General features: G+C 43.1%; 2 protein-coding genes across 2 annotated transcripts in view; both read right to left on the bottom strand.

The window, feature by feature from the left end:
- Positions 1 to 305: 305 nt before the first annotated feature.
- On the bottom strand, positions 306 to 11,609 carry tfcp2l1 (transcription factor CP2-like 1). The gene is given in 14 exon segments (XM_076081806.1): positions 306 to 547; positions 768 to 838; positions 1,696 to 1,786; positions 1,928 to 2,021; positions 2,156 to 2,207; positions 2,558 to 2,661; positions 3,967 to 4,077; positions 4,706 to 4,858; positions 4,949 to 5,055; positions 6,544 to 6,652; positions 6,654 to 6,716; positions 8,875 to 8,948; positions 10,906 to 11,054; positions 11,551 to 11,609. Coding segments are annotated over 14 exon segments (1,479 nt in total).
- Positions 11,610 to 12,485: 876 nt separating this feature from the next.
- The window catches only part of clasp1a (cytoplasmic linker associated protein 1a), a 78,331-nt gene continuing 66,672 nt past the window's right edge, over positions 12,486 to 24,144 (bottom strand). Inside the window, exons 32-39 of the mRNA XM_076081958.1 lie at positions 22,435 to 22,582; positions 21,261 to 21,507; positions 20,003 to 20,059; positions 18,869 to 19,062; positions 18,518 to 18,646; positions 16,997 to 17,203; positions 16,433 to 16,549; positions 12,486 to 14,929 (exon numbers count right to left, since the gene is read on the bottom strand). Of these exons, the coding sequence (XP_075938073.1) occupies positions 14,843 to 14,929; positions 16,433 to 16,549; positions 16,997 to 17,203; positions 18,518 to 18,646; positions 18,869 to 19,062; positions 20,003 to 20,059; positions 21,261 to 21,507; positions 22,435 to 22,582 (1,186 nt within the window). The 3' untranslated portion in view covers positions 12,486 to 14,842. The remainder of the gene's footprint in view (positions 14,930 to 16,432; positions 16,550 to 16,996; positions 17,204 to 18,517; positions 18,647 to 18,868; positions 19,063 to 20,002; positions 20,060 to 21,260; positions 21,508 to 22,434; positions 22,583 to 24,144) is intronic.

Here is a 24,144-nt window from a genome sequence, read left to right as displayed (position 1 = left end):
GTCAGGGATATAATTAACAGACAATACAACCCGATCACGTTGTATCCGACCTGAACCGTAGACGATATGAAGTGGACGTTGTCGCCATAATGATTTGTGGACTGTGGTCTTAAAGACTCGAATTTGGCATTGTGGCCTATTTTACTCTAAAAGGGACCATAGGTTACTAAATGAACATCATGCTGTATTGAAGAAGACTTGAAACTAAAGATTCACTCTTCAGAAGTGGAGGTCACCTGATCTGAACTATAAAGCAAAGCCATAAGTAACATGACAGCCATCAGCCCTTGTGTCAAGAGTGAATCTTAGCCGTGCTCCCCAGGCCTGGGCCCTCTAACAGCACTCGTTGGTAAATGGTTCAAGGTATGAAGAGTTAGTGGTTGATAGAGGAGACGTAAGGATACCTCGTCAGAGACTAGGACGTGGATCCCGCTGGGTTTTTGTCTGTAGATGTGTGTAATTTGCTGCGGAGCGATGCTGCACAGCAGAGCAATCTTTTCCGAGAGGTCCAACAGTGTCAGCTCCTCCAGGTACAGAGCGTGATAGACTGCAGGGAAGACAAGCGAAGACAGGAGGGAACACGTGAACGAGCGTCACGAACAATTCCATGACTACGTTAGATCCCATTATTCATTTTCAAAAAATAGTGAATTTGATCTTTGTTTTCCAGTCCAAAAAATGTTTTGTGTGATGAAATGTGATGACACCCTTTCAGGAGCAGTCCAATAAATGAATGATAAAGTATGTCCACCTACTGTCTCCACCACCTGGCTTGATGGCAGGTTGATGTCTGGTGTGCTGCTGACACACATAGATGGTAAGACGGGGCTGTATACACCTGGTGAATGTGAGCAGAGACTGTACCATTAATACTGGGTACAACATGCTGCAGTAGTAACATGACTGAAGATACTTCTATATATATATATATATATATATAATATACCTGTTTTGGTCTTAGACTGAAATTTCTACCGTATGTTTAGGAAAGTACACTAATACACAGCGGGTCTGTTTGAAATATACTAACATACTACTCGTATGACGTAGAGTTGAGTATGTAGTGTAATAACGCAGCAGATGTAGATTTCTGTGTACCTGAGAAATGCCTGCATGTATACTGGATCAACAAGAATTTGTGAGTGTGAGACATGAGTTTACAATCGCAGCGAAATATATTGCGGATCTTCTGACCGTCCAATGGTGGTGAACGAACCTGTTATAATAATGCATGGCGAGGGACATTAAGGTACCGTAAAGAGGAAAAGCACGGTAGCTCACATTGATACGTACCGTAGAAAACATATTAAACACCAAAATATTTAATCATTTTAATTTGACTTAAAATAATACTGCAATAATACTACTGCATTCAACGGCAGCGCAGATCTGTAACATGCTGACCACTGAGAGACTGGAGAGTCCAAATCAAAGAAGGGATCATATTAGCTGAGTCATTCATTCCAATTTCATGTAACTCTGCGTTGCCTATGAAGCAATGATACCGGATACTTTCTCCATTTCCATTTTTCCATAAACATGACTCGAATCAACCAACAATAACCCCGGCACAAAAAGCAGTCTCTACGTCACCCAGCTCCACCTGCACCATTTAACGAGGACAAAAGGAGAACAAAACAAATCTACACAATTCTGATGTGGCTGAGCACTTAGAGGTGCATCTTAATGTCTCACCTTCCTTTCATAGTGTTAAAGAGTCGAATACCATCTGCTGGACCGCAGATCTGGATCAGATCCTCCCTGCTCATCCTCAACAGATCGGCACCTGCAACGACAGCAGAACATCTATCCTCCCTGCTCAAAGAAGTAGTCAGTGAATTCCTCAACTTCTTTCCCTATTTAGAGTCAGACACTCAGCTGTGTGCCTGCTCTCTCAAAATGCGTTGTGATTTTTACCCCCCGTTACCTGAGAAGCTGTAGAAGAGCCTTGAGAACGGTGAGAACCTGTAGCGGTGCAGCCACTGTTGAGTGTCCTGAGGCGAGGATGATGGTAGAAGGTGCTACATGTCAAGAAGAAGAGGAGCCCTTGAAATAGGTATAGCGGCACAGCATCCACTGTCTCCAAAATAATGGCCGAAAAGGAATCAGAGAGCCACACGAGCACTTTCACACTGCACGCTTCTGCATTACTTACATCACAGCAGCCGGGCAGGAGCAGCTCCCCTTGCTGGTTTGGAGAACAGCTGCTGCAGAAACGTTCACATGAAGAGGAGAGAACAGATTGGGCTCTGAAACACATCGTTTACTGATAAAAACAGTTTCTAACACACCCACTTATACAGAATATACCGTGTACAGGTTGTGGAAGCTCATTCCTCTAAACAGTGTTGAGTAATCCTGGGAAGCACCCATAGAGGGAGCTTTTACCATGGTTAGTATTACCCACTGGTGTAAGCCGTGGTCAACCCCAGGCCCAGAAAGACAATCTAGACTTTTAGTCCGCCTTGACATTAATCTACAGAGCCCTGCTAGCCACAGTTGATTATGTGGGTGCTTAGTAAAATGGTGATATGTGGCAGCGTGAATGCTGACTCACCCATCTGTGAAGCTACAGGAAGTTGGGGAGCTGTGGTAAACTGGTGACGGAGTGCTGCTGCTGCTGTGGCTGGTGAGATTTAGGGCATCGGGCCAAGGAGAACACTTGAGGGAGAGAAACAGAGAAAGAGGAGGGAAGGTGTTTTCTGATCATCCAACCTGACAAAGTAATTGCATCTGAGCACAAAGACAACAGGCGTAAACATTTCCATATCTAAATATTAAGAATATCATATTAAAGCTGTGTAATGTTATATATAATAACAAACCTACAAAGAAGTATCCCTGAACTCAGCCCACTTCAGGTTTCTGAACAACCCGTCTCACTTCCAACTCGTCAAGATATAATAATAATAATATATTTTAAATCTTTATTTTTAGTCCAGGGGGAAACACAGTCAAGCTTGTTTGCACTTCATGTCAATGTTTTCAGCAGCATACTGCAGTTCAGATGTACATTTACTCCAGAACTGTAAAGTTTTGCAGTATTTTTGCTTTAGTTCAGCGGTTCCATTTTATACTATGTATAATTTTACTTTACTATATTTCAAAGGGAAATATTGTACTTTTTACTCATGTACATTTCTCTGACAGCTATAGTTACTGATCGATAGTTACAGATTAATATTTTACATGAAAAACACATGATCTATTGATATTGATTAGACCAACCAACAGACAACAAAGCAGTACGCTGTTAATATTGAATTGCTGCTAATGCATCAATCATTATAATACAATAATATATACCATTCTGAAAGAGGCTATTTTACAAAATATGTACTTTTTAACTTCATAAGTTAATTTTGCTGATAATATCTCTGCACCTTTACTGAAATCAATTCTTGAAGGACTTTTATTTCAATGCAGTATTGTCACATTGTGGTATTGCTATTTTTTACTTCAGCAAAGCATATCTGTTCTTCCAGCACTGGTTTTCAGTGATCTCTTTGTAAACTCACACAGATGAATGGTTCATAGTTTTAGCTCTGATCAGGTTTTTTTTCATCCGAATAAATGACAAACCAGATTAACACCTTAACAGAAACTGCTGAGTCACTTGTCATCCAAAGACACTGAAGTGATGCAACCAATCATTGACAGAACTAAGCGCCAAAGCAAGCACACTTTAAAAAGGAACAACTCAAAGCAACATATTAACATAGAGTGATGCAGTACTGGTTTAAAATGTACTGTGGAAGCAAAATGATTGTATTGGTGGATTGTATTCAGGTGAAGCACAAAGAAATGAAATGTCTGATAAAATTAGATAACATCAGAATTTACCACTGTGGGACCAATAAAGTTGCAGCATTACAATGCTATTGATAAAATGAAAGCAAACAAAGGATCCTCTCAGATCTGCTCTGTTATGTAATGGGGCCATAGATGGAGAAGGGAATGCCTCACCTCTTTCAGCACGGTGTTGTTGTGGGACAGTTGGTACTTCTCTCTGTCTTGAGAGACCTTTTTATCGATCTTTTCCCTGTCTGTCTTCAGTTTGCGATCAGCTCCTTTAGGCTTCAAAAAAATACATCAGGAGTCAGATTTAGAAAGCTGTCATAGAATATGATATATGGCCCAATGATTATTAGAGCGTAGCATTACAAAGGTTACTATATTGTAACACTAGTTCAATAAGCACAGGTGGAGCCCTCTATTGAACTCTATAGGTATTATTCTCTTCCAATTACGAGCATGCATTAGCCCAAGGGAAATTTGCATAATCTGACCTGGCCAATCATGACGTGCCTACCTGAATACTTGCGGACCCTGCAGGATGCAAGGCAGCACACAGCACTACCAAACTATCCTACACCTGCTATAGAGGGTAGAGGGATCTGCCTGTGCTTATAGAACTAGGGCTACAGTATATGTATTTGTTCTAACTCACAAAGGCTCTACTGGACAGGATGGGTACAGTGGGCGGAGCCAGATGAATGCACGCCCTGCTGCGACATATTGTCCACCCGACCACACTGATCCCGACCGGCTAGAGGTTAATCAGTGGGCAACTTGCACGTCCTGATTGGCGTACTCATGATGGGAGGAGAGTAATACCCTTAGAGTCCAGCAGAAGGCTCCGACTGTGTGAGTTAGAACTTGGTGCAATACAAATATGAAGATAATCGTCAGGCAAGTTTCATACCTTGAAGACTTTGACCTGGCAGCCAGAAGAATGGACATGCTCCACGTATTCCCCGTGTTCATTGATGGTGAAAGTGTCCAGCTGGATACGAAAGGGCACTCCTTTCTCCCCACCGTGCTTCCTGGGGGTGAACTCAGTGCTGATGCAGTTAACCTGAGGAAACATGACAGAAGACGGACTGTAAGTTTGCCACATATGTATTAACGGCCCCCCTCTAGACGTTTGACCAGAACCCATCTGTACCTGGATGAAAACAGAAGAGTTCTTGACAGGATCCCAGAGGAACTCAATGGTGTTGAGATGCAGAGGGTGTGAACGGGGCTCCAGTATCCCCACTGACAATGGGATATCTGCATATAATGCAATAATGAGTCAGTCAGTTCACATTTGCTAAAAAGCCCCTCAGAATATGTTTTGTCAATCAGCTTCTTGAGCGATGGGGTCCGAACTGAACAGACAATTTGGATCACAGCAAAAGGTGTTTCTTAGCCAGGTCGAACCAGCAACGATGGTCTATTGGTCGGTCTACTGCTTTGGCCCACCAACTTGGTCCGGACTGAAATATCTCAACAACTATTGGATGACTTCCTTCAGAATGCTGAAGCTAGCAGTTAGCACAAAGCACTGCTGTGCCTAAGTACAGCCTCATAGAGCCGCTAGCATGGTGGTAGAATCCTCGTCTTGTTTAGTGACAGACTTGTAAATAATACCCAAGGATGTTACTTATTTGGATTTGGACAAAGTTGGACACTGGTGTCTGAGTCCAATCAGATTTTAGTATCAACTAATTGTAGCATGTCTAATCATCATTTAGTTTCATCAACTAATGGTAAGATGAATTTTGATGTTGCTAGCAAACTTAAGATTGTTGCCTATGGAACTGCAAGACAAGTAGAGCCCCGTGAGCTAGCATCTGCTAGCATCAACTTTCACTGTATGAAGGTTATGTTCTGAGCTGTGGTCAGAGATGCTGCGGTCGTAGTCAGATCGGTCTTTTGGTCAGTTGGTGGACACGGCGGTTACGTTCAGAGTACTTGTGCAGCTTTTTGTGACCCCCTTCGACCTGTTGTGAAGGTGATCTTTTGAGGCAAGAGATCTTTGTGGCGCTTCGGTGTTTGAGTTGGCATGCGCTGGTTTCCCCCTTGCTTTGGAAATGACCAAAGTATCTCAAGCCATCTGTGTCATCTTCCTTGTTTCGTCCAGTGAACGGTTACCTTGATGCGTCATGAGATCAAGCTGGTCGCTCCAGTTATTTGTTCTGTTTGAGTTTGCTGCTCAGCGCTAACTTTGTTGTTCCTGATGCTTTTTAAAGTTAACTGGAAGGATTTGTTGTAGACGCACAACTTCGTGTGAAAACTGAAGGATACCGGGAAACTGAGTTAAATGGCTTAGCCGCCATTTTTGAGTGGCGATCAGACAAAGCTTAAACTTTGTTTTCAATGAAGCGTTTGGCGTGCTGCTTGTGCGTTACTGTGCACCTCACATTTTTGCTCTCTTTTACAACCTGAGTTTTGAAAAAATGAAACTGAGTGCGTGGTGACTTTCGCTGGATACCCAGAGTTATATGACTTCACCTGCCAAAGTGGCCATGATGGCAAATCAGTGCAGTACTTGAGATTTCGGGTAATTTGTTTTCATTGATTTAAACTGTACTATTGACTATTAGTGCAGTTCATGGTTTGTGTTTTCCATCTGCTAAATGTGCTCTCTCTCTTTTAGGCCTACTTTGGTCAGCAAGCAAGCACTACAATAGCAGAGTATGCAGATAAATGCCTTGCTCAACTGATCTGTTGATCTTTGTTGAGTTATCAGCTCATATGCCAGGACAGTAAACTCACCTATATCCAGGATTCGGTCTCCAGGTCGGTTCCACCTCCATCCCTCCAGCTGCTGATGCTCCATATACTGCAGTCGACGGTCATGAAACACCACGCGCACAATGCTCTGTGAACAGGCAGGATCAGTTTAGGCCAGAGCACAGCTATAACTCGCACATGGCCCAACAGCTGGACTGTTGGGCAAAGTGCAAAAAAGACTCCCTTCATTTATTCATCTAAACATATTGAGGACATTTCATTGAGCAAGGGTAAGTAGGTGGAAACTCCATCTCCATTCCAGATGCTCTTCATACTTAAAGAGAGCATCTGCATATATCCATGAGGGAAATGAGACACTGCCAATGAGCTACATGTGAGATGTAGCACTAACATTGACTTTCCAACATTAAATCAGGGCTCCCGCAGTCACTTGCACAACAAATTTAAAGATCCCATGACATCATACCACACTAGTGAGCGTAATTAAAAACTCCTGTTATACATTTTTCAACAAACTTTCTCTGATAAGACTCATGTTTTTTCCTTCCGAGTTGACAAAATGTAAACTACTTTCAAGTCTTGTGGGAACCCTGAACATGAAGACGTCTTCGTTCTGTCCACCGTATGTACTGCAGAGCAAGTAGCTGTTCTTATGAGCTTCTCAACCAACTGCGTGTTGGCTTATAACTTATCTTGTAACCATAACAATCAATAAATACATACTATTGTCCCTGCTCATAGAGTGGGATTTTATTAAAGGGACACTCCATCGGTTTTACACGTGAAGTTCGGTTTGATCATCTCAAGGAGTACTTTCTTGAAGGACCGGTGTGTAGCATTTAGGGGATGTGGGGTAGTGGGCCTTTACTGTAGGAAGCAGTGTCCAGTGGCATTATGGGAAATGTAGGACCCCGTATTTATGACCAATTCTAGGGACTAAAAGTCAGGATATATTATCCTCTGCTGCTTTGATTTTGACCCTTCTTTATTTAGATAGGTTTCTGTTTTATGAAAGTGCACTCCTAAAACACTGGAGAGCCTCTTCAGCAGCCACGCTCTGAAATCCTGCCAGGTGTGACGGCCCTCCATCTTTAGCAGGGCCTGCTGTGTGTATTGCTCTCCTGTCTCTCTCTGTCTCTCTGTCTGTCCGTCTGTCCGTCTGTCTCTCTGTCTGTCTCTCTGTCTGTCTCTCTGTCTGTTTGTCTCTCTCTCTGTCTGTCTCTCTGTCTGTCTGTCTGTCTGGCCCTGTAGGTCCCTGGTAGGTGGAGTCAATCAATGCAACTGGAAGCACCTGGCCAGTCTCCAGGAGATCTGTCTGTCCCAGCCCATGGTCTCTCTACTTCCTCCATTCCTATGGCACCATGTTTGTTTGGTTGGATTTGGCCGTGTTTCTAGTTTGGGTTTTACTCCATGACACTGATTACCACACCTCATAACCTCAGCATGTAGTTGAAGTCATTGTATGTTTAGTTAGTAAACTTGTACACCTTTAAGTTTCAACCCTCCCGTCCTTTGTCATGACTTATGAGTCGGGTCATGACACAGGACATGAAATAAATCAACAAACTAAATGAACCACCTGTACAATCATGTACCATTGGGATATTTATGGAGGGAGGATCATGCGTGACCGAGCACCAGAACTCAAAAGGCCCAGGACCCAGCCCGCCAGGTGTTTGCAGAGAAGCCACCTGTCTCATTCTTGTGTTTCTAGGATGCTACTGCTCTTTTAACGTTTCAGTCTCAAGCAATGGCAGAAGGCCTGACGACAGAGACATGTCAAGTGGATGCACTCACACAGAAGTGAAATAGAAATGAGCTCTCCTTACTCTTGAGTGTGTTGACAAATGTCTTTGCAATGAATGGAGTCACTTTTGACCATCTGAAATGTTGTCAGTCAGTAACAGTGTGTGTGAAAATGACTGAACTGATGAGCTGCTAGTGGAGTTTTATTCAGAAAGCCATGGCATCCAGAATACACCGCTTTATTTTTTAAATTTCCATGAAAGAAACATAATATTTCACAAAATCATGTGTACGTGTACAGATGCCAAAGTCTTTATGAAAGAAATCCCAGTGAAGCAGAGAAAAGCACGTTGAGACGAATCATAGAGAGTGTGTGTGGTGATAACGTGTGTTTGTAAGGGGTTTGTGTGAGATCTAGGAGAGAGGAAAGGTAAGTTTGGGTGATAGTACCAAGCTCTCCAAGGTCCACACCCCACCCCTGAAGTGGAAGGCAGGGTCGAGGGACCTGTGACAAACCAGGAAAACGGATACATGAAAACAGATAGAGGAAGAAAGAGGAAGAGGTCATGTAAAGTCAAAAACACAAACACAATGCCTTACACCTACCTTCACATATTTGCTGCTTATATCTGTATACTCCACTAGTTTTCTGTTAAGCATACGGATTTCGTAGGACTGACCTACATTTTAAAACATTAAAAAAAACCTGATTAAAATTGAAAAATGGGAAAATCAGTCAGAAAAGAGGGTCAGTGGAGACAGAAACTGAATCAATTCAGAAGGCGTTTAAGGCAGATATCAAGGCCAGCCACTAGAAACGCTTACATATCTCCATCCTGATCAAATATGAAGTTTAAAATTACAAGAAAATATCATTAAATTAGCCACAGAGGGACACTATAAGACCATCAATGCCTTTCAGCATAGTGATAAATCTAAGCTACAGACCCTGATGGCAATTAACCTCTAATCAATGCATGTCATCTTAACCTGGCAGTGAAATGGTTGCATGTTACAGCAGGCTCACTTTCATTGTGCTTTTTTCTCCAACCAAATTACTGTTACAGCAGATGAGCAGGGCAAACTTATGATATAGGGACTTTAAAATATAGGGACATGAAGCACAAATAAGAAATGTCAGCGTTCAACTAGAGACAGAAACAATCAGAAGGTTCCAGAATGATGTGAAGAAGAAGAGGGAGGTACAATTTAGAAAGGAGGAAAGACAATAAGACAGAAAGAAAGGTTTAGATGAGAGTTAAAACACATATAGGAGCTCATGTTGCACACATAACTCAATCATTATATTAATAGGTTGTGATTATATGCCTTTTAAATCTTACCACCATGATTTCAGTCAAGTTAGTAATTCAAAAGACTAAAATGTTTTTTTTGTGTCGGTAATTGTCTTGACAGTATACAGCCTCGTCTATATGTGTGTGTGTGTATTAATAACTGTCTACTGAAAACAGAAACCTATGGAAGCAAAATAAGACCAAAATATTATAAATGTGTTAAGCAACTGAATAACTAATCGTGAAAGTTATCCATGACTGAACACAAATTGAAATACCTCAATACCTAATTTATAGCATTTAGAAATTTTACTTACAAATCTATACGTCTGATTTGAAATTTATATATTTTGGAATTCAAAAACTTAATTTCAAGGTTTTAAGGGTTCACAAATTCAAATCAGTCAAATAAAAAAAAATAAGGAAAAGGTTGCTGTAAATTGGGTGAGTTGATTACAGACACCACGCTGCCGAGGATAACTACGGATCTGTCCAATCAGTGTACGCCCTCTCAGTCACATGACCCAAGACAGAAAAGTCCAGATGAGGGGGCAGAAGCCTCGGACACTGCAACGTTCTGAATGAGTGGAGCCGAAAATTGCACCACTTGGAACATGGATCCCCAAACCACATAAATTCAGATGGATGGATTTTAAAGTAAAATAATTCAATGCTACAGATTTCAATATTAAGTATTCAGTAGTTGTTAGATTTAGATATATGCAACAATTGGTTGATTAAGCGAAAATAAAACTAAATCTACATTTAAAAGAAAGTAAATCTGAAACTAATTGAAAATATATCAAAATTATAATAAGTTTATAATAAGTTTACAGGCAAAAATGTCAAATATTCTATGACAGTAAATAAAATATATATTAAAGTTTATAATGTTGGTTAGACAAAACAGGCATATTGAAGACATGGCCTGTGAAAAATTGTGTAACAATTTTTAATAAACATGTTCTTAATACATCATCGACTAAATGAATAATCAAGAAAATAATCGGTGGATTATTCTAATGGAAATTATATTTGCAGCCATAATTAAATTTCACAACTGGGTGTAAAATGATGTGATAAAGAATTATATATATATATATATGTTTGTATATATATATGTATTTGTGTGTGTTTTGTAATTGCAGGGTCCCAAACTCGGGGTGTAAATTTAAATGAATTCAAGTGAACATGGTCTAATTAACCAGGATTCAGCCTGACCCTGACTGATAATGGGTTTGAAATCCTGCATCAGCATTAATCTAGCTGCTGCTGCTGGGACGACATGTGACAAATGAGCTCCAGTCAACGTGGACATTCAGCTAGCAGGATGGATAGCTACCTTGATTGAGATAAGTGAGACTCTCCTCCTGCTGCTTCACAGCTGGCGAGGTGGCTGCACACAGAATGTACTGGAACGGGCTCCTCTTGGACCCGTGCTCAGCCATGAGCCTGGCTTCTTCGTTTTTCAAGAAAGGTGCCAATGCCTCTCTGAAAGAGAGCAGAAGGAATGACGAGGGGGGGCGATAAAGGTGACTGTCCTTTCTCTCGTTTATCTTATCATTGAATCATAGGAACAAAGGTGCAAAAGGTTGACGTTACAAAATACAGCGTTACTTATCCAGCTCAATTCACTGAAAGTGTACGATTGAAAAAGAGAAAAAAGTAGTTCTTACGATCTATATTTGTTGTCTAAATGTGGATTTTGAAAACAATACTCCTTTAAATGAACCATTGAAATGCATTTGAAAATTCTGATTTCACATGGCAGTTAAATGTGAATAGTAAAAATACTCAAATGAGGCAGAATTACTGCAAATGTGCACATTTTAAAAATGAACTTTAAGCCACGTGAGCACTTCTACTTCTCTCCATATATTCTTGTGCAAGTAAACATTGCTGCTTTGATTTAACCTGTTGTACACAGAACTTTCCCCCAGTTGCACGAGAGTGAAATGAACAAGTTGAAGCATGGCTTGTGCTTTACCTAATGTAACTAGCAGAGTGCTGGTGGTAGGACTCAGGCTGGGAATGGCAGAACAGCATATTTTCCAGTGCGATGTCTTCTTGTATCCCAGGACCGCGAGGGGGGGGGGAGGACGTGGAGACGGACGGTGCTAGCTTTGGCCTGCTGGCTTCCTCAGATCTCAGCTCAGAGAGGTTTTGCAGGCAAACCTCGTCGTCTGCCTCTTATATTGGCCCGGTGATGTCATCAGGACTCTCACTTTTTCTTTTTTAGCATACCTCGGATGACCTTTGAGAGGCGGAGAGCTCAGGCACACCTCCCACCACCAATGCTTCGCCGGGTTGATGCATTAATAGCAGCTTTCACCTGACCGCTTGTTGACACTGCCGACAGTGTGGCCCTAAAGCTCACTTAGGGTAATGATATTTGGAGGTGTATTTTGAAAAAATGGTAAAGAAACACCCCGCAGCTTTTGGGGAATAAAGAAGGGCACGGGCCTTGAAATGAATGAAAGTAAAGGTAATTATCTCCTGTGATTACAGGTCTGAGAACAGCCGAGGAAGAGCACTGTGATACTTGTGATGTTTCTAAGAAGGGTATGACTGACTAATGGTGGTGATAGAGGGACTGCTAAGTGAAACACATGGCCGGCACAGTTTGATCCCATCATGCAGGTTTGGTTTGAATACAAACCCCTGCAGCTGCTTTCCGGTCTCTTCTGAGCTCCTCGGACGTCCCAGAGATTAGGAGCAGGTCATGTGACAGTCTGCTCAGGTTAATGTTTAAATGCAGAGCAGCTAAGCACACCTCAGCGTTGGGACGCGTGTGTGCCCTTAAGTGGATAGACGACTGGCAACGAGCTTCGACCTGCAGACCCGCCTGGTTTGACCGGCTTATGAATCAAACTGCTTGTTGGCAGGTTTCAAATCTGGGATCAATAACCAAAAGACATTCAGTTCAGTTCTTAGTCTGTTTATTTCTAGAGCAAACAATTTCTTTACATTGTTGCAAACCTATCACAGGTAGAAGTCAATAGCAACAACAAAAACCCTTCTGTACAGTTTATCATGAGGACAAAATAAAATATATAAATACAGGTATGAATATTACATGACCGCTTGAGACAAAGAAAGACAGGGTACTGTAGAACATGCATAGTGTTTGCAGGGAGAACCATGTGGTCTGTGAGGACCAGCAGTGTGATAGCATGTGCCAGTGGGCCGATTGGTGAACTTTATTATTACTAGGCTGATTAATGCTGCGGACCTGTTGAGGGGATTCAGCAGACAGAGCGGGAAGGTAGAGTGCAGACATGTTACAGGGCTGTGTGTTGCCGAACATCATTTTCAGTACCAATGCTTAAAAAGCTAATCATAACACGTAATAAGTCTGTACATTCATTTACTTAAATAACCACAATTGGCCCACTCTCAGTGGATTCCCTGAATGAAAACACCACTCAACTAAAACAGTCCCCGACTGTCCCCAAGTGACATCAGGAACACTTGTATTTAATATCATCTCAATATTTAAAGGCATAACGAGTCTGGTCCCTTCCTGTACAATGATGAACCAAATCATATCCAGTAACAACAACTCTGATCAGATGGGTGGAGGTGAAACTAGCTTCAACTTACAGAGAGATCTCGTTGTGAGCTTCTCCACACCTCAAACCTAACACTGAAATAAAATCATCACAGATGTAGGGTTTGTGGATACTTAAATAAGCCAAACACATTTTGGTCATACGAGTGTGGCCAATGGGACTTCCTCCTCTACTGAACCAATAAATCAGAGATCAGTACTCTGATGATGTCACAAGTGCACTTTAACAGCCTGGGCCCTTCAAAACAGCAGGTCGGGATGTGCTGCAGGTTACATGCAAGCTATTTTTGCCGTCGTGCAAAAAAGTGAGATCGTCAACCCGTTCACTTCTCTCTCTCTTATTTTTTTTACTGACATTATTTAAAAGTCTGCGAAGCAGTGGTCAAAACGTGTATGTACAAAACACCTGTTCTTTGTGGACCTCACGGGTTACGTGACGGGGAACTGAAGGAGACCCTTAACACTGTGTTTGCATCGTCGCAGGTCAAGAACACTGCGGGGTCCTTCTCCTGCAGATCGACATTGACATTTGTCGGAGGGTTACAGTGCTGAACGTCCCGCTCACTCTCCGAGGTCCCGGTCAACTAGAATGATGTGTTGAAGTGGATAAGGCCTGGTAATGTCTCCGATTGCTCGTCTCTCTCCCGACTCTAAGCTGGGAAAACATCTGCCGCTATTTACAAAGGACTTCCTCTTCAAACAGAGCCTCTCCACTGAGCAGGAGTTGCCACAGACCAGCGACCGGCAGGCAACCGTTTGTCAAAGCATGTTGGACAACAAGCCGTTTTCTAACTTAATGCAGAATGTTCTGTGAGAAAACACAGGCAACACAAACGTCTGCTGATTGTGTTTTTCAGGACAAATGAATCAGCATTCACACAAACTTTCATCTTCCGAACCTCAAAATAAAGTTCTGCACTAAATTTGGAGGATTGTCAATTCTGCAGCTGAAAGGTTTTGGCAACTTGTCGAGTGTCACAAGGTTTCTGTTAAAGGGGGATTCAATTGTTGAGCCACTTTTAATTACAAATTAGCATAAAAAAACTACAATCGATGGACAGGCCACGATCATGATCAATAAACTTAAAATATGAACTAAAAATGATTTCTTTCTCTGACATTGCTCCCTTACATATTTATTTTTTTCTTACAATATTTGGTTTTCATGCTCCCCAAACCAGAAATGATCCCACAACATATGGGCTCATCACCATCACTGGGCCAGCCAAATGACATGTCGTCGCAAACTGTCGTCGATCCGACAGAAACCTCTCCACTCTGATCACCAATATTTCTCGGCATCACGTCTGAACTCAATCTACCAAATGTGAGGGCTCAAGGAGAAACGGGCTTCCGCACACAGACGGCGGTGTGGAGGTTGTGGGAACCGTGGAGGAAGAGAAAGTGCTTTTCCTACATCCAAAAACTCCAAATGTGTTGAATCCCTCCCCACCAGTCCAAAGCCAAACCACGGTTACATTCAAAAGGTTCCTAGAGCAAAGGTGGGGGGAGGGGGAACTACATGATAAATAGGTTGCTGACAGGATCTCCTCCAAACGGAAGAGAAGCGCAGTGGAGCTCGAGCTAGGAGGAGGAGGAGGAGGAGGAGGAGGAGGAGGGGAGCTCGGAGACGGAGCAGTCTGAAAGAAGCCCCGGAGATCTTCCGGCGTCGTCCATCCACAGGGTCTCCAAATGAAACCTCCCTCCATTAACTGTGGGAGGAGACGTCCGAGGAACTGCTGCTATTGCTGTTGGTCGTCTGGGCTCGCTTGATGTACAGGTTCAGTAACTTCATCTGCAAAGCAGCAAAGACAACAGACACCATTTATGTTGAGGAGAATGCCATGTGACTTCCCTTTCAGGCCTTGAAGGAGAACGTTTTGTGTCTAAGTGACAGCAATTGTTCCAGTATTGATGGAGAACGCTGCAGCCAGCAGCCGCTAAACCAAACGCTAAGTAAACACTCGGAGCAACTCCTCACCACAATGTACGTTTACTAAAACGTATCTTTGTTCCCTTGAGCATGACTGGCTAGATTTACCTTTTCAGAACTGTTCAAATAAAACAGGAAACAGATGCTTCTTGCTTCTAAGTGTCTCAAGACTGTTTGGGAACTAATGACGTACATTAAATACAGGCATGTTATTCCTGCACAACTTAGTAAGTACGTACTCATATTAACAGAATCTGAGCTCAAAGAGAAATATGGTGAGTCTGCCAAACATCTTGGCTGATGTTGGTTGCTTGGAACAAAGAATAGAGCCCGTCTGTACTGTTTTCATTTCTTCTTCTTCTAATGATTTCCAGCAGACTAGGCACGGGAAGTGCATTGCTGCCTCCCGCCGGTTAATATCTACAAACAGAACAAAGGATATTGATTTTGGTATCTGAAGGGTTCAGGTTTCTGGTTTGTAGTGCGAGTAGTATTAACTAATCCCATTGGAGCTGGTTAGCTGAATGCTGGTAAACAGTCCGTGAGGAGAGCTGGAGTGTAGTCTGTAAACCCAGCAGCTGTCGTCTGACAGTGATCGGGCTTTCTATTGGTTTAAAGTGAGCTCGTAAACTGGTTACTTGTGAAACAATTCGGTCGCGGACGTCGTCTCTAAACTCCAGTTTTGTATCTCAAGTTGCTAAATGGAGCGAAGGACGTCGTGTCCCAGATATCTGCGAGTTTCACCAGAAATATAGAAGCTTGCCCCCCCCGAAGGCTTCTCTGTTGTCAGACCGATGCGTTCTGAGATGGTAAATGGACTTGTACTTGTATCGTGGTCTTTGCAAACAGAAATGTTGTGAAACCTTTCCATAGGCTAGAAAACACAGGAGCATGTCTTATGAAAGGAAAGAAGATATTGTGATATCAGACATCTTCTGACAAAATGACGAGGACATAATCTTTCTTATTACACTGCATGCTTTCAAACACACAAAACTCAGACTTTGTCCTTCATCATTCAATCAAAACAAATGCTTCATGTGATATTGGTACTCTATGTACCAGGCTCCTTTCAGATAACCAGCTGTGCAACAGGTCAAAGTGGAGGATCCCTCCATTCAGGTGAACCTGACCCTCAGCTTAACCCTTACATAACCCAAGGACAGTAGAGCAAATATATAAATATATATATATACAGTATATAACAGCGCGCTTTATAATTGGAGAACCGGTTGAAACCTGCTGAGAAATAACAACATGGGAAGATGATAAGGCTCCGCGTCTGTTGAAGAGGTTTTGGTAAAAAAAAAAAGTGTGTGTGTGTGTGTGAGATCGTGGACATGCAAAGAAATCCACAGTCGTTACCTTGCTGCCCGTGAGCAGTGCCAGGTGGGGCTTGAGATCCTCACCAATCACAGAGTAGATAGCCACCAAACAGAACACGCTGGCCTTGCGAACGCTGCTCTCTGTGTTGTCATAGCCCTGCAGACAAACCAGACAGCATCAGGCACCACACACACACACGTGCACACACACACAAACACCCACACACGAGGGCTCAGCAGGAACGTGGGAGGAGTCGCAGAAGAGTGCAGAGTACACGCAAACATTTCCAGGGACAAATAAGGCAAATAATTCCAAAAACTCCAAATATGAACATTGTCCAAATAAGCCCTTTTGGAGCTGACAAGGATGTTTGTGCTCGGCCTGTCCACAAAGAGCTCTCGTGTTATTTAACCCATATCAATTAGGACAAGCATTTAACACTGTTGTCTAGCAAATAATGATTAAAAGCGTGTTTGCTTGTTTGTGAGTGTCCAGTCTGAAAAAACAAGCAGTTAAAGGAATTAAATCTAATCTGAACCATAAAAGTGTGCAAATATAACAATCTGTGAAAACTCCTGCTGTGTAATGTTTCAGCCCTCAGACCTGTAGGAGTCCTGGGATGATGTCAGGCAGCAGCTGCAGTAAGGAGTCCTTGGCGATGCGTTCAATGACTTTGGTTTGCATCTTGATGGCAGCCAGGTTGATGGGGTAGTCGGCTGTCTGCACGATAGGACACAGCACCTTGATGCACTGCTCAGGGTGGATGGAGCCGGCCAGGGTGGACGCCGCCTCCTCGGCCGCACGCACCACCTAGAGAACACATGAGCGCGTGCATGTTAAGATCAGTGACATAATGTGGGAAAAAACAATGATCAGTTTATCAACTTTAATCAGTTGAAGTGCACCAGCTGGTGCCTTAAAGGGATGAACAAGAGGGCATCTTCCATCACAGATGTTTCCTTGTTCAAGGCTTTTACAGGACTTAAATATCTAAAGCCTCTGCTGGAAAATACGACAGCGTATTAGGAGCATTGAAGGTAAAAACATTATAATAATATATTCAGACTAAAGTTTTTCTCTCTCAAATTTATGACTTTAATCTCCAAAATTATGAGGGCTTTCTGAGATTATCCTAATAATTGCTTCTTTTTTTTTTTACCTACAACGGCCCTTTAAAAATCGTCAAAGGAAAATATGTAGAGAATATATAAAGTTGTCTGCACCCATAATTATAGACAATAATACACACATATTCATCAGACCGGCAGGAAACCCAAAAGCTTGCTCTGGAAGCCTTCAAGCAAAGAAGCATTTTGTATTTGTTATCAGCATTTGGTCTTTGTTTAGCCACGGTCTGTACCCGCTGACCCTCCTGGTAGGACCATTGCTGGGTTATCCTGAGTAAGTGCCAAGGTCTCTCCTGAGTGTTCCTGAGTTCATGATCACAGGCAGCAATAAACTGGATTTATCGAGATGTCACGAGGTCACAGGATCACATATCACACGAAAATCCATCTTTTAGGCTTCAAGTAATGAGTTTGTGTTCAGTAAGCCAGAGCACGGACCAATCAGCTTCCTGTGAGGAGCTATTGGCAGCTAAGGGCGTGGCTTAGGTGTGTGTGTGTGTGTGTGTGTGCGTGTGTGACGACACGGAGCGGCGACTGATCAAAGAGGTTAGCATAGATGCTGCAATAGCATCAACTCTTTAAGACCTGGGGAGTATTTCTTCATTAAAAAAAAGAACATCCAGACTCCAAACTCCATCTGCTGTCGGTAACACACTGACTAAAGAAATTCAAAGCATCCCTTTAACGATGGATCAAATGATGTGCGCTTACTGAGAAACGGTTCACATGTGGTGGTGGAGAGTTATCACCAATAGATAAAGTATCTCAGGAGTTGGTGGAGACCAAAACAGATCTAAAGAGGAGAGTCCATCAGGTTGAGACAAACATGACTCCACATAAATGTGTCTGCTGGATGGATGAATAGGCAACAGTTTGCTTACACGTGATGTGCATAATATATGAATGAGTTTCCCCCAAGTGAAACAGAAAAACACAATGATTGCATTTTGAAAGTACTGTAATGTGGTGTATTTTCCCATTTGTATGTGCCGTGTACCTCCTTGTGAGAGTCTTTGTGAGCCTCCAGGGTCTTCATGATGGTTAGCTCAGCATAGTTTTTGAAGCGGGCCGGCTGGTTCCTCAGAATCTCTTTCAGCAGACGCAGGGCCAGGGCTCGGATGGTGTGCTGGGGGACACAGTGACATGGGCAATCGGTTCAAAGCAGAAATACCCTTGTTACATATCCACACATGCATACATTCACTCAAAGTCTTGAGATTATCAGAGTGTGATTCCCACCTGTGCCTGTTAAGCTCAGAGGGAATCAATATCCTCCACACACAAACATTCACACTATTCAGTTCAGCAGCGCACACACTCAGACACACAGAGCCATGAAGCAGCGTACATCTTTATCACCCAGCGTCTCCAGCAGGAGCAGGAGGATGGTTTTGAAGTGTTCGTCCCACACAGCCAGGCTGTCCTCCCGTGTGATCTTCAGCAGCTCCACCAGGGCGCCTTTACGCTCCTCGGAACGCTCGTTGTGATTGGACAGTTCCTTAAGCAGGTCGGCTACCAGGTCCGAGTGGTCGTGACTGATTGCTAGCCAGGACAGGATGAGAGTGATACGTTACATATCAAATTGTACATGGAAAATACAGCTACTCACATCTTGCACGAGCACCAAAAGAAAAAATAAATCTTAGAGTCATCCATCAGTCATTTGATCATGCATCAGTCTTTAATCCTATCAGACCAGTAGAAGAACTCAGTCAATGCTGAGAGAAACTTTGACTGGTGTCCAATGCGAATAAATGAACTCGTAAAGTAATCGCTCATCATTTCAAAATGGATTGTAAAAACAAATGTATTTTAAAAAACATGTTCTGAAAATTGCACTTTTCAGACTGAAAACAAGGTTGTGCATCGTGTGTGAGGGATGCACCTCTGAATGCACAGCGGAGTTAACAGTGTGCAATGAAGGCCTCCAGTCACGGCATCATGGGACGTCAACGTTACATTTTAGAAATGAATTTGGCTGCTGTTTATAGATTTTGACGTTTGCATGGACAGTGAAAGGATGGTCGTGCAACCTAATTCTAACGTGATGTTCTTCATTTTATTTTGACCATGGTTGTCCGTGTCGGGACAAAATGTAACCGACATGTCATACATGTTAGTGTGATGAAGCTGTTATCATGTATTGTTACTAGATATTCAACTGTTGAGAACATGTTATTCGTTATTGCCATACTCTGGAACTCTAAAGGAGAACAAACCACCCAAACATTCACTTCCTCACAGAGAATGCCACAGACATTACTAAAAGCCTCACGCTCGGCACTGGCAGCAGGACAGGTTGCACTCAGTGAACACAGGTTAGAGTTAGAAAGAAGTTAGAAGACCACGGAAAGAAACGGTGATGGGAGTGGAGAGAGCTGATTAGATAATGCAAACACACACAGAGGGTGAATGGAGTGAGGGGTGCAGTCAGTAAATCAGTCATCAAGTCTGTCAGTCAGGCGGTGGGAGGCATGTTTACCGGGAGCAAAGACCTTGGGGAGCGTCATCTTGTTTTCGGCACTTTCCTGACGGCGGCCTGGAGAAGAGGGGGGTGGAGGAGGGATGAAGGCGGAGGTGGGGAGGTGAGGGACAGAGGGGTGGGGGGAGGTTAGGTGCAGAGCAAAGGATGTGATGACAACCCACAGACCACAGCTCCTCAGGAACAGAGCGAAAAGTCAAAGCTGACTACACATAATTAATGCCACACTTATGGTTGAGGTAATTTCCTGTCAGGTCTCTACATCACTTAACAGCAGCAACCTCGCCTCCTCTACGTTGTCAGACATGACACATGACACAATGGGGGGGGGGGGGGGGGGGGGGGGGGGGGCACAGCTGCCGGCTTGTGCTCTTATGATTCTTTTCACAGATGCACTAGTCGCACAAAACTCCTCCTCAACCCTGTGACAATCTATTCACCTCTTTGATCAGAGCAGCAACAAAAGGACAGTTTCATCAAAACAGAAAAGCTTAAAGGTATTAAACAATGAGGCCCTCAGTGGGAAGAACAAACTGTGAGTCAGTGAACTAAAGAATGCTAATGAGAACAAAACACATGAGCTTGGTATCTGAGCACCTCAGTGGTGCATGGGAGAATGTCATAACACATTTAGTGTGGTTTGTGAAGACATTTTGTGTAGTGCAGCTGCTACGAGCCAGGAGTCACGCTTTTTGAGCTCTCCTGACACATCTCCTATTTTTTCATTGTCAGCACTTTATGCATTGTTACTTGTGTGCAAACAAACATAAAATAAAGTAAACAAAAGAGTTCTGAGAGGAATGTCTTTGATTGTGTTTCAGCACATTTTGTGCATGTTTGAGAGGTGAACCGCGTGTAAGTGACACGTCCAATAGTGTTCATGGTACAACACAAGCAGTATCCTGTTCCAATGGGAGAGGGTTGGTGTCAAACCTTTGTGGTAACGACTCAGTTACATGGTGAGTTACCGGGGCGACCCCAACAACAGAGCTCTAAAAGTGTATGTGCTTTATACCATATGTTCAGTACAGTGTGTATGTGTACAGCATGTATATACAGTATGTATATGTACAGTATGTATGAGTACAGTACAGTATGTGTATATATATATATATATATATATATATATATATATATACAGTACAGTATGTATATGTACAGTACAGTGCCTTGTGATGTATGATGTCTGCCTGCTGTGATAAGCCCCTCCCCCTGGTGTAACAAAGAACATCTCAGCTTCATGATCTCATGAACTCACAGTCTCTGAACTGCTCCACGTCGTCGTCAAACACGGCCTCCTTCAGGGCGGTCTTGTCGTATGTGCAGATGGTTTCTCCGTAGCCATAAGGAGCGAACTCCCGGCCCCGCGGCCCAGAGAAGGAGCGGGGCGATGGCGTGTTGAGTAGGGAGGTCTTGTTGTCCAAGGCGGTGCGGCCTCCTTCCACCGTGTCTAGACCGAGGCGGGCGTCAGAGCCAAGAGAGGACGCTACGCCCTCTCTTCCTGCCTGTGAGACAGAAGGGTAGGTGGGACAATAATAGGATTCTGATCATTGTTTTTCCCTGGGAGCACCTGCAGCTTTTGAAATCATTTCATTTGCCATTACATCACAGGGGCTCTACGCTACAGAAGCCCAGTTCAGCACTGGATCTGAAGAGACCCGTCCTGCAACAGCCGACCTCTGAGAAACGTCTCTGCCTCTCTCATACCTGCTTCCTGCTATCCTCACTTGAAACTCCTTGTTTTGTCTTACAGTAGTAACTGCAGCAATTTAGTCTTATCTTAGTTAAAGATTAGTTTTAGTCAATGAACCTACTGTTGTCATTGTTAACTAAACGTTAGCGAGTCCTCCTGACTGTACTCACTGTGTGCTGTCCTGACAGGGCAGGAAACAGAACTGGAAGGTGGAATACAGGAAAAGGAAATGCTGATTTTGGAAAGTTTTGTTTTCTATTTTTGTAGCTACATTTTAGTCTTGATGTTGATGAAGTCACAGTTAGTGTTTAATGATGTCGGTGCCATCTCGTCATCGTCTCGTCTTAGTCATGGCAAAAAAAAAGAGTGCTTTATGAACATATTTAATCATAGTTTTTGTGAATGAAATTAACAGATGCACACCATATGATCAGTTCACACGGAAAAAGCCTCATGTTAGCCTCAGAAAAACGTTGGAATACACTTTTGGACTGCACTGTGGAATGTGTGTGGACTGTGGACGCAATATAGAAGGGATCTCTTAACGCTGAGTATGAACAGCAGCAATCAAGTTTACGCATTTAATATTAATTATTACATTTAAATTACATTTAATCAAGTTTACGCGTTTTATGCTAATTGCAACAGACTGATTTCAACATGTTGGATAAAGGCATAAAAAGGTAATTTTTCAGGCAGGAATATTGGGGGAAACGCGGCTGTGAAAACTCTGACTTACGGCGTCGTCCCTCTTGCCCTCCTGTCTGATTGGCTCGTTCAGGTCCTCCTGGCTCCGGTAGCTGAAGCTCTGGATGGCCTCGGTGACGCCGCGCAGCGAGCTGTAGATCTCCTCCGAGTTCATGTTCTCGGTGTCGTACTCCATCATGCTGCCGGACACGCAAACACAGAAAGGAATACACACGGGATGTATATGAAATGCATATCTGAAGAAGATGCACAAGCATGCAGTTGTTTTGCCACCATGCACAGTGCTTTAGCGCTGCTTTGGACTTAGAAGCTGATTAGTCTTTAGAAAGGGAAAGGTCAGGTGTTAATACACCTTTGTTTTATTGTCTATTATTGTGCACACCACAGCATTAACCACATCTTAGAAGCAATGTGAAATGACATTTTTATTTGATTAGAAAATATACAGTATATAAGAAAACAGTTTTTTTGACAAAGGAAATTTGGATAAGAAAGAGGATCAGGGTTCCTTGCTGGAATAATCGCCCTTGTTTCGCAGCCTGCCTCGTTACCTGGGTGAATACGCTCTGCGGAGGACCCTTAGGGAGGGGGCAGCAGGGGTGGAGTGGGGCGGAGGAGGAGGAGGAGGGGCAGGGGGATGCTTTGAGAGTCCGTCGACACCCCAACCCCATAACCGACTGTTGCCACAGCGCAGCCGGGAGGGAAGGATGGACAGACAGGAGGGAGGGAGAGAGAGAGAGAGAGAGAGAGAGAGTGGGGCGAGGCAGACGGAAATCAAGAACGAGTGGAGACGACAAGACGAGACAAGAGAAGGGTGGAGGAGAATGAGAAAAAACAAGTGTGCAGGAAGAGAAGAGACAAAAAAACTTTGAGGTTAAATGAAAGTGTTAATTTAAAAGGAGAGAACTGGAAAGTAGCAGAATCCCACAAAGTCAGCTTCACATAAATGAAAAAAGTCTCTTAATCATGAGCGAGGGGCCATTTTCCACATGTTTAGGCCAGAACATGAAGTTTACTTCAGGTTCATTCAAGGAAATTACTACCAGGACATTCAGTAGCTGCATCATCTGTGTTCATGGGTTTCTGCTTGCAGGTTAAAAGACTGTACAGTGCCTCAGGTGAGTGAGCTGCTCAGTCAGAGAGAATAAGAGAAGTATTGTAGGGAACCGTTACTATCAGTCACTGGCACAGAAGCAGATAACAAGCCCTTCCCTGTTTGTCTTTTTATATTAATAGCCCTATATAGGTAAACATCAAAGAGCCTGGTTGTCTAAGGCACTTCAAAGTTTATCAGCAGCCAAGTAGATAAGAGGAGTTTTAGAAGTTGTATTTGATCCGTGGGGGGGGGGGGGGGGGGGGGGGAGAAAGTTCTAACCTCTCTGAGAAACTCACACAGTATCATGCTCCTACCAACCCACCTGTTAGTTCAACCACAGATGACAGATCAGGACAGCAGCAGCATCCGCATGTTTAGCCATGCAAAGCCATGCATTAGGACCATCGACTGAAAATAAAGATGGACGACATGACATCTCTATCACTCCCCTTGTGGATGGACGCACTTTAGCTAATACATCCCTCTCCCTGTTAGCGGATGGGACACGGGCCAAACTAAAAAGTTGTCAAATACATTTTCCCATAGGAGGAAAATCACTTTTGGTTGTTATTTGATGCTATAAAAAGGGGGTGTGACATCATGATTGATAGCTGGTCCACTTGGTGAGTGAAGTAGTTGACGCAG

Source organism: Anarhichas minor, unplaced genomic scaffold, assembly GCF_050575085.1.
Source record: "Anarhichas minor isolate MPS153535 unplaced genomic scaffold, ASM5057508v1 ptg000087l, whole genome shotgun sequence".
NCBI lineage: Eukaryota > Metazoa > Chordata > Actinopteri > Perciformes > Anarhichadidae > Anarhichas > Anarhichas minor.
Note: the sequence above shows the minus strand (reverse complement) of the source record. Positions and strands in the feature narration are given on the sequence as shown.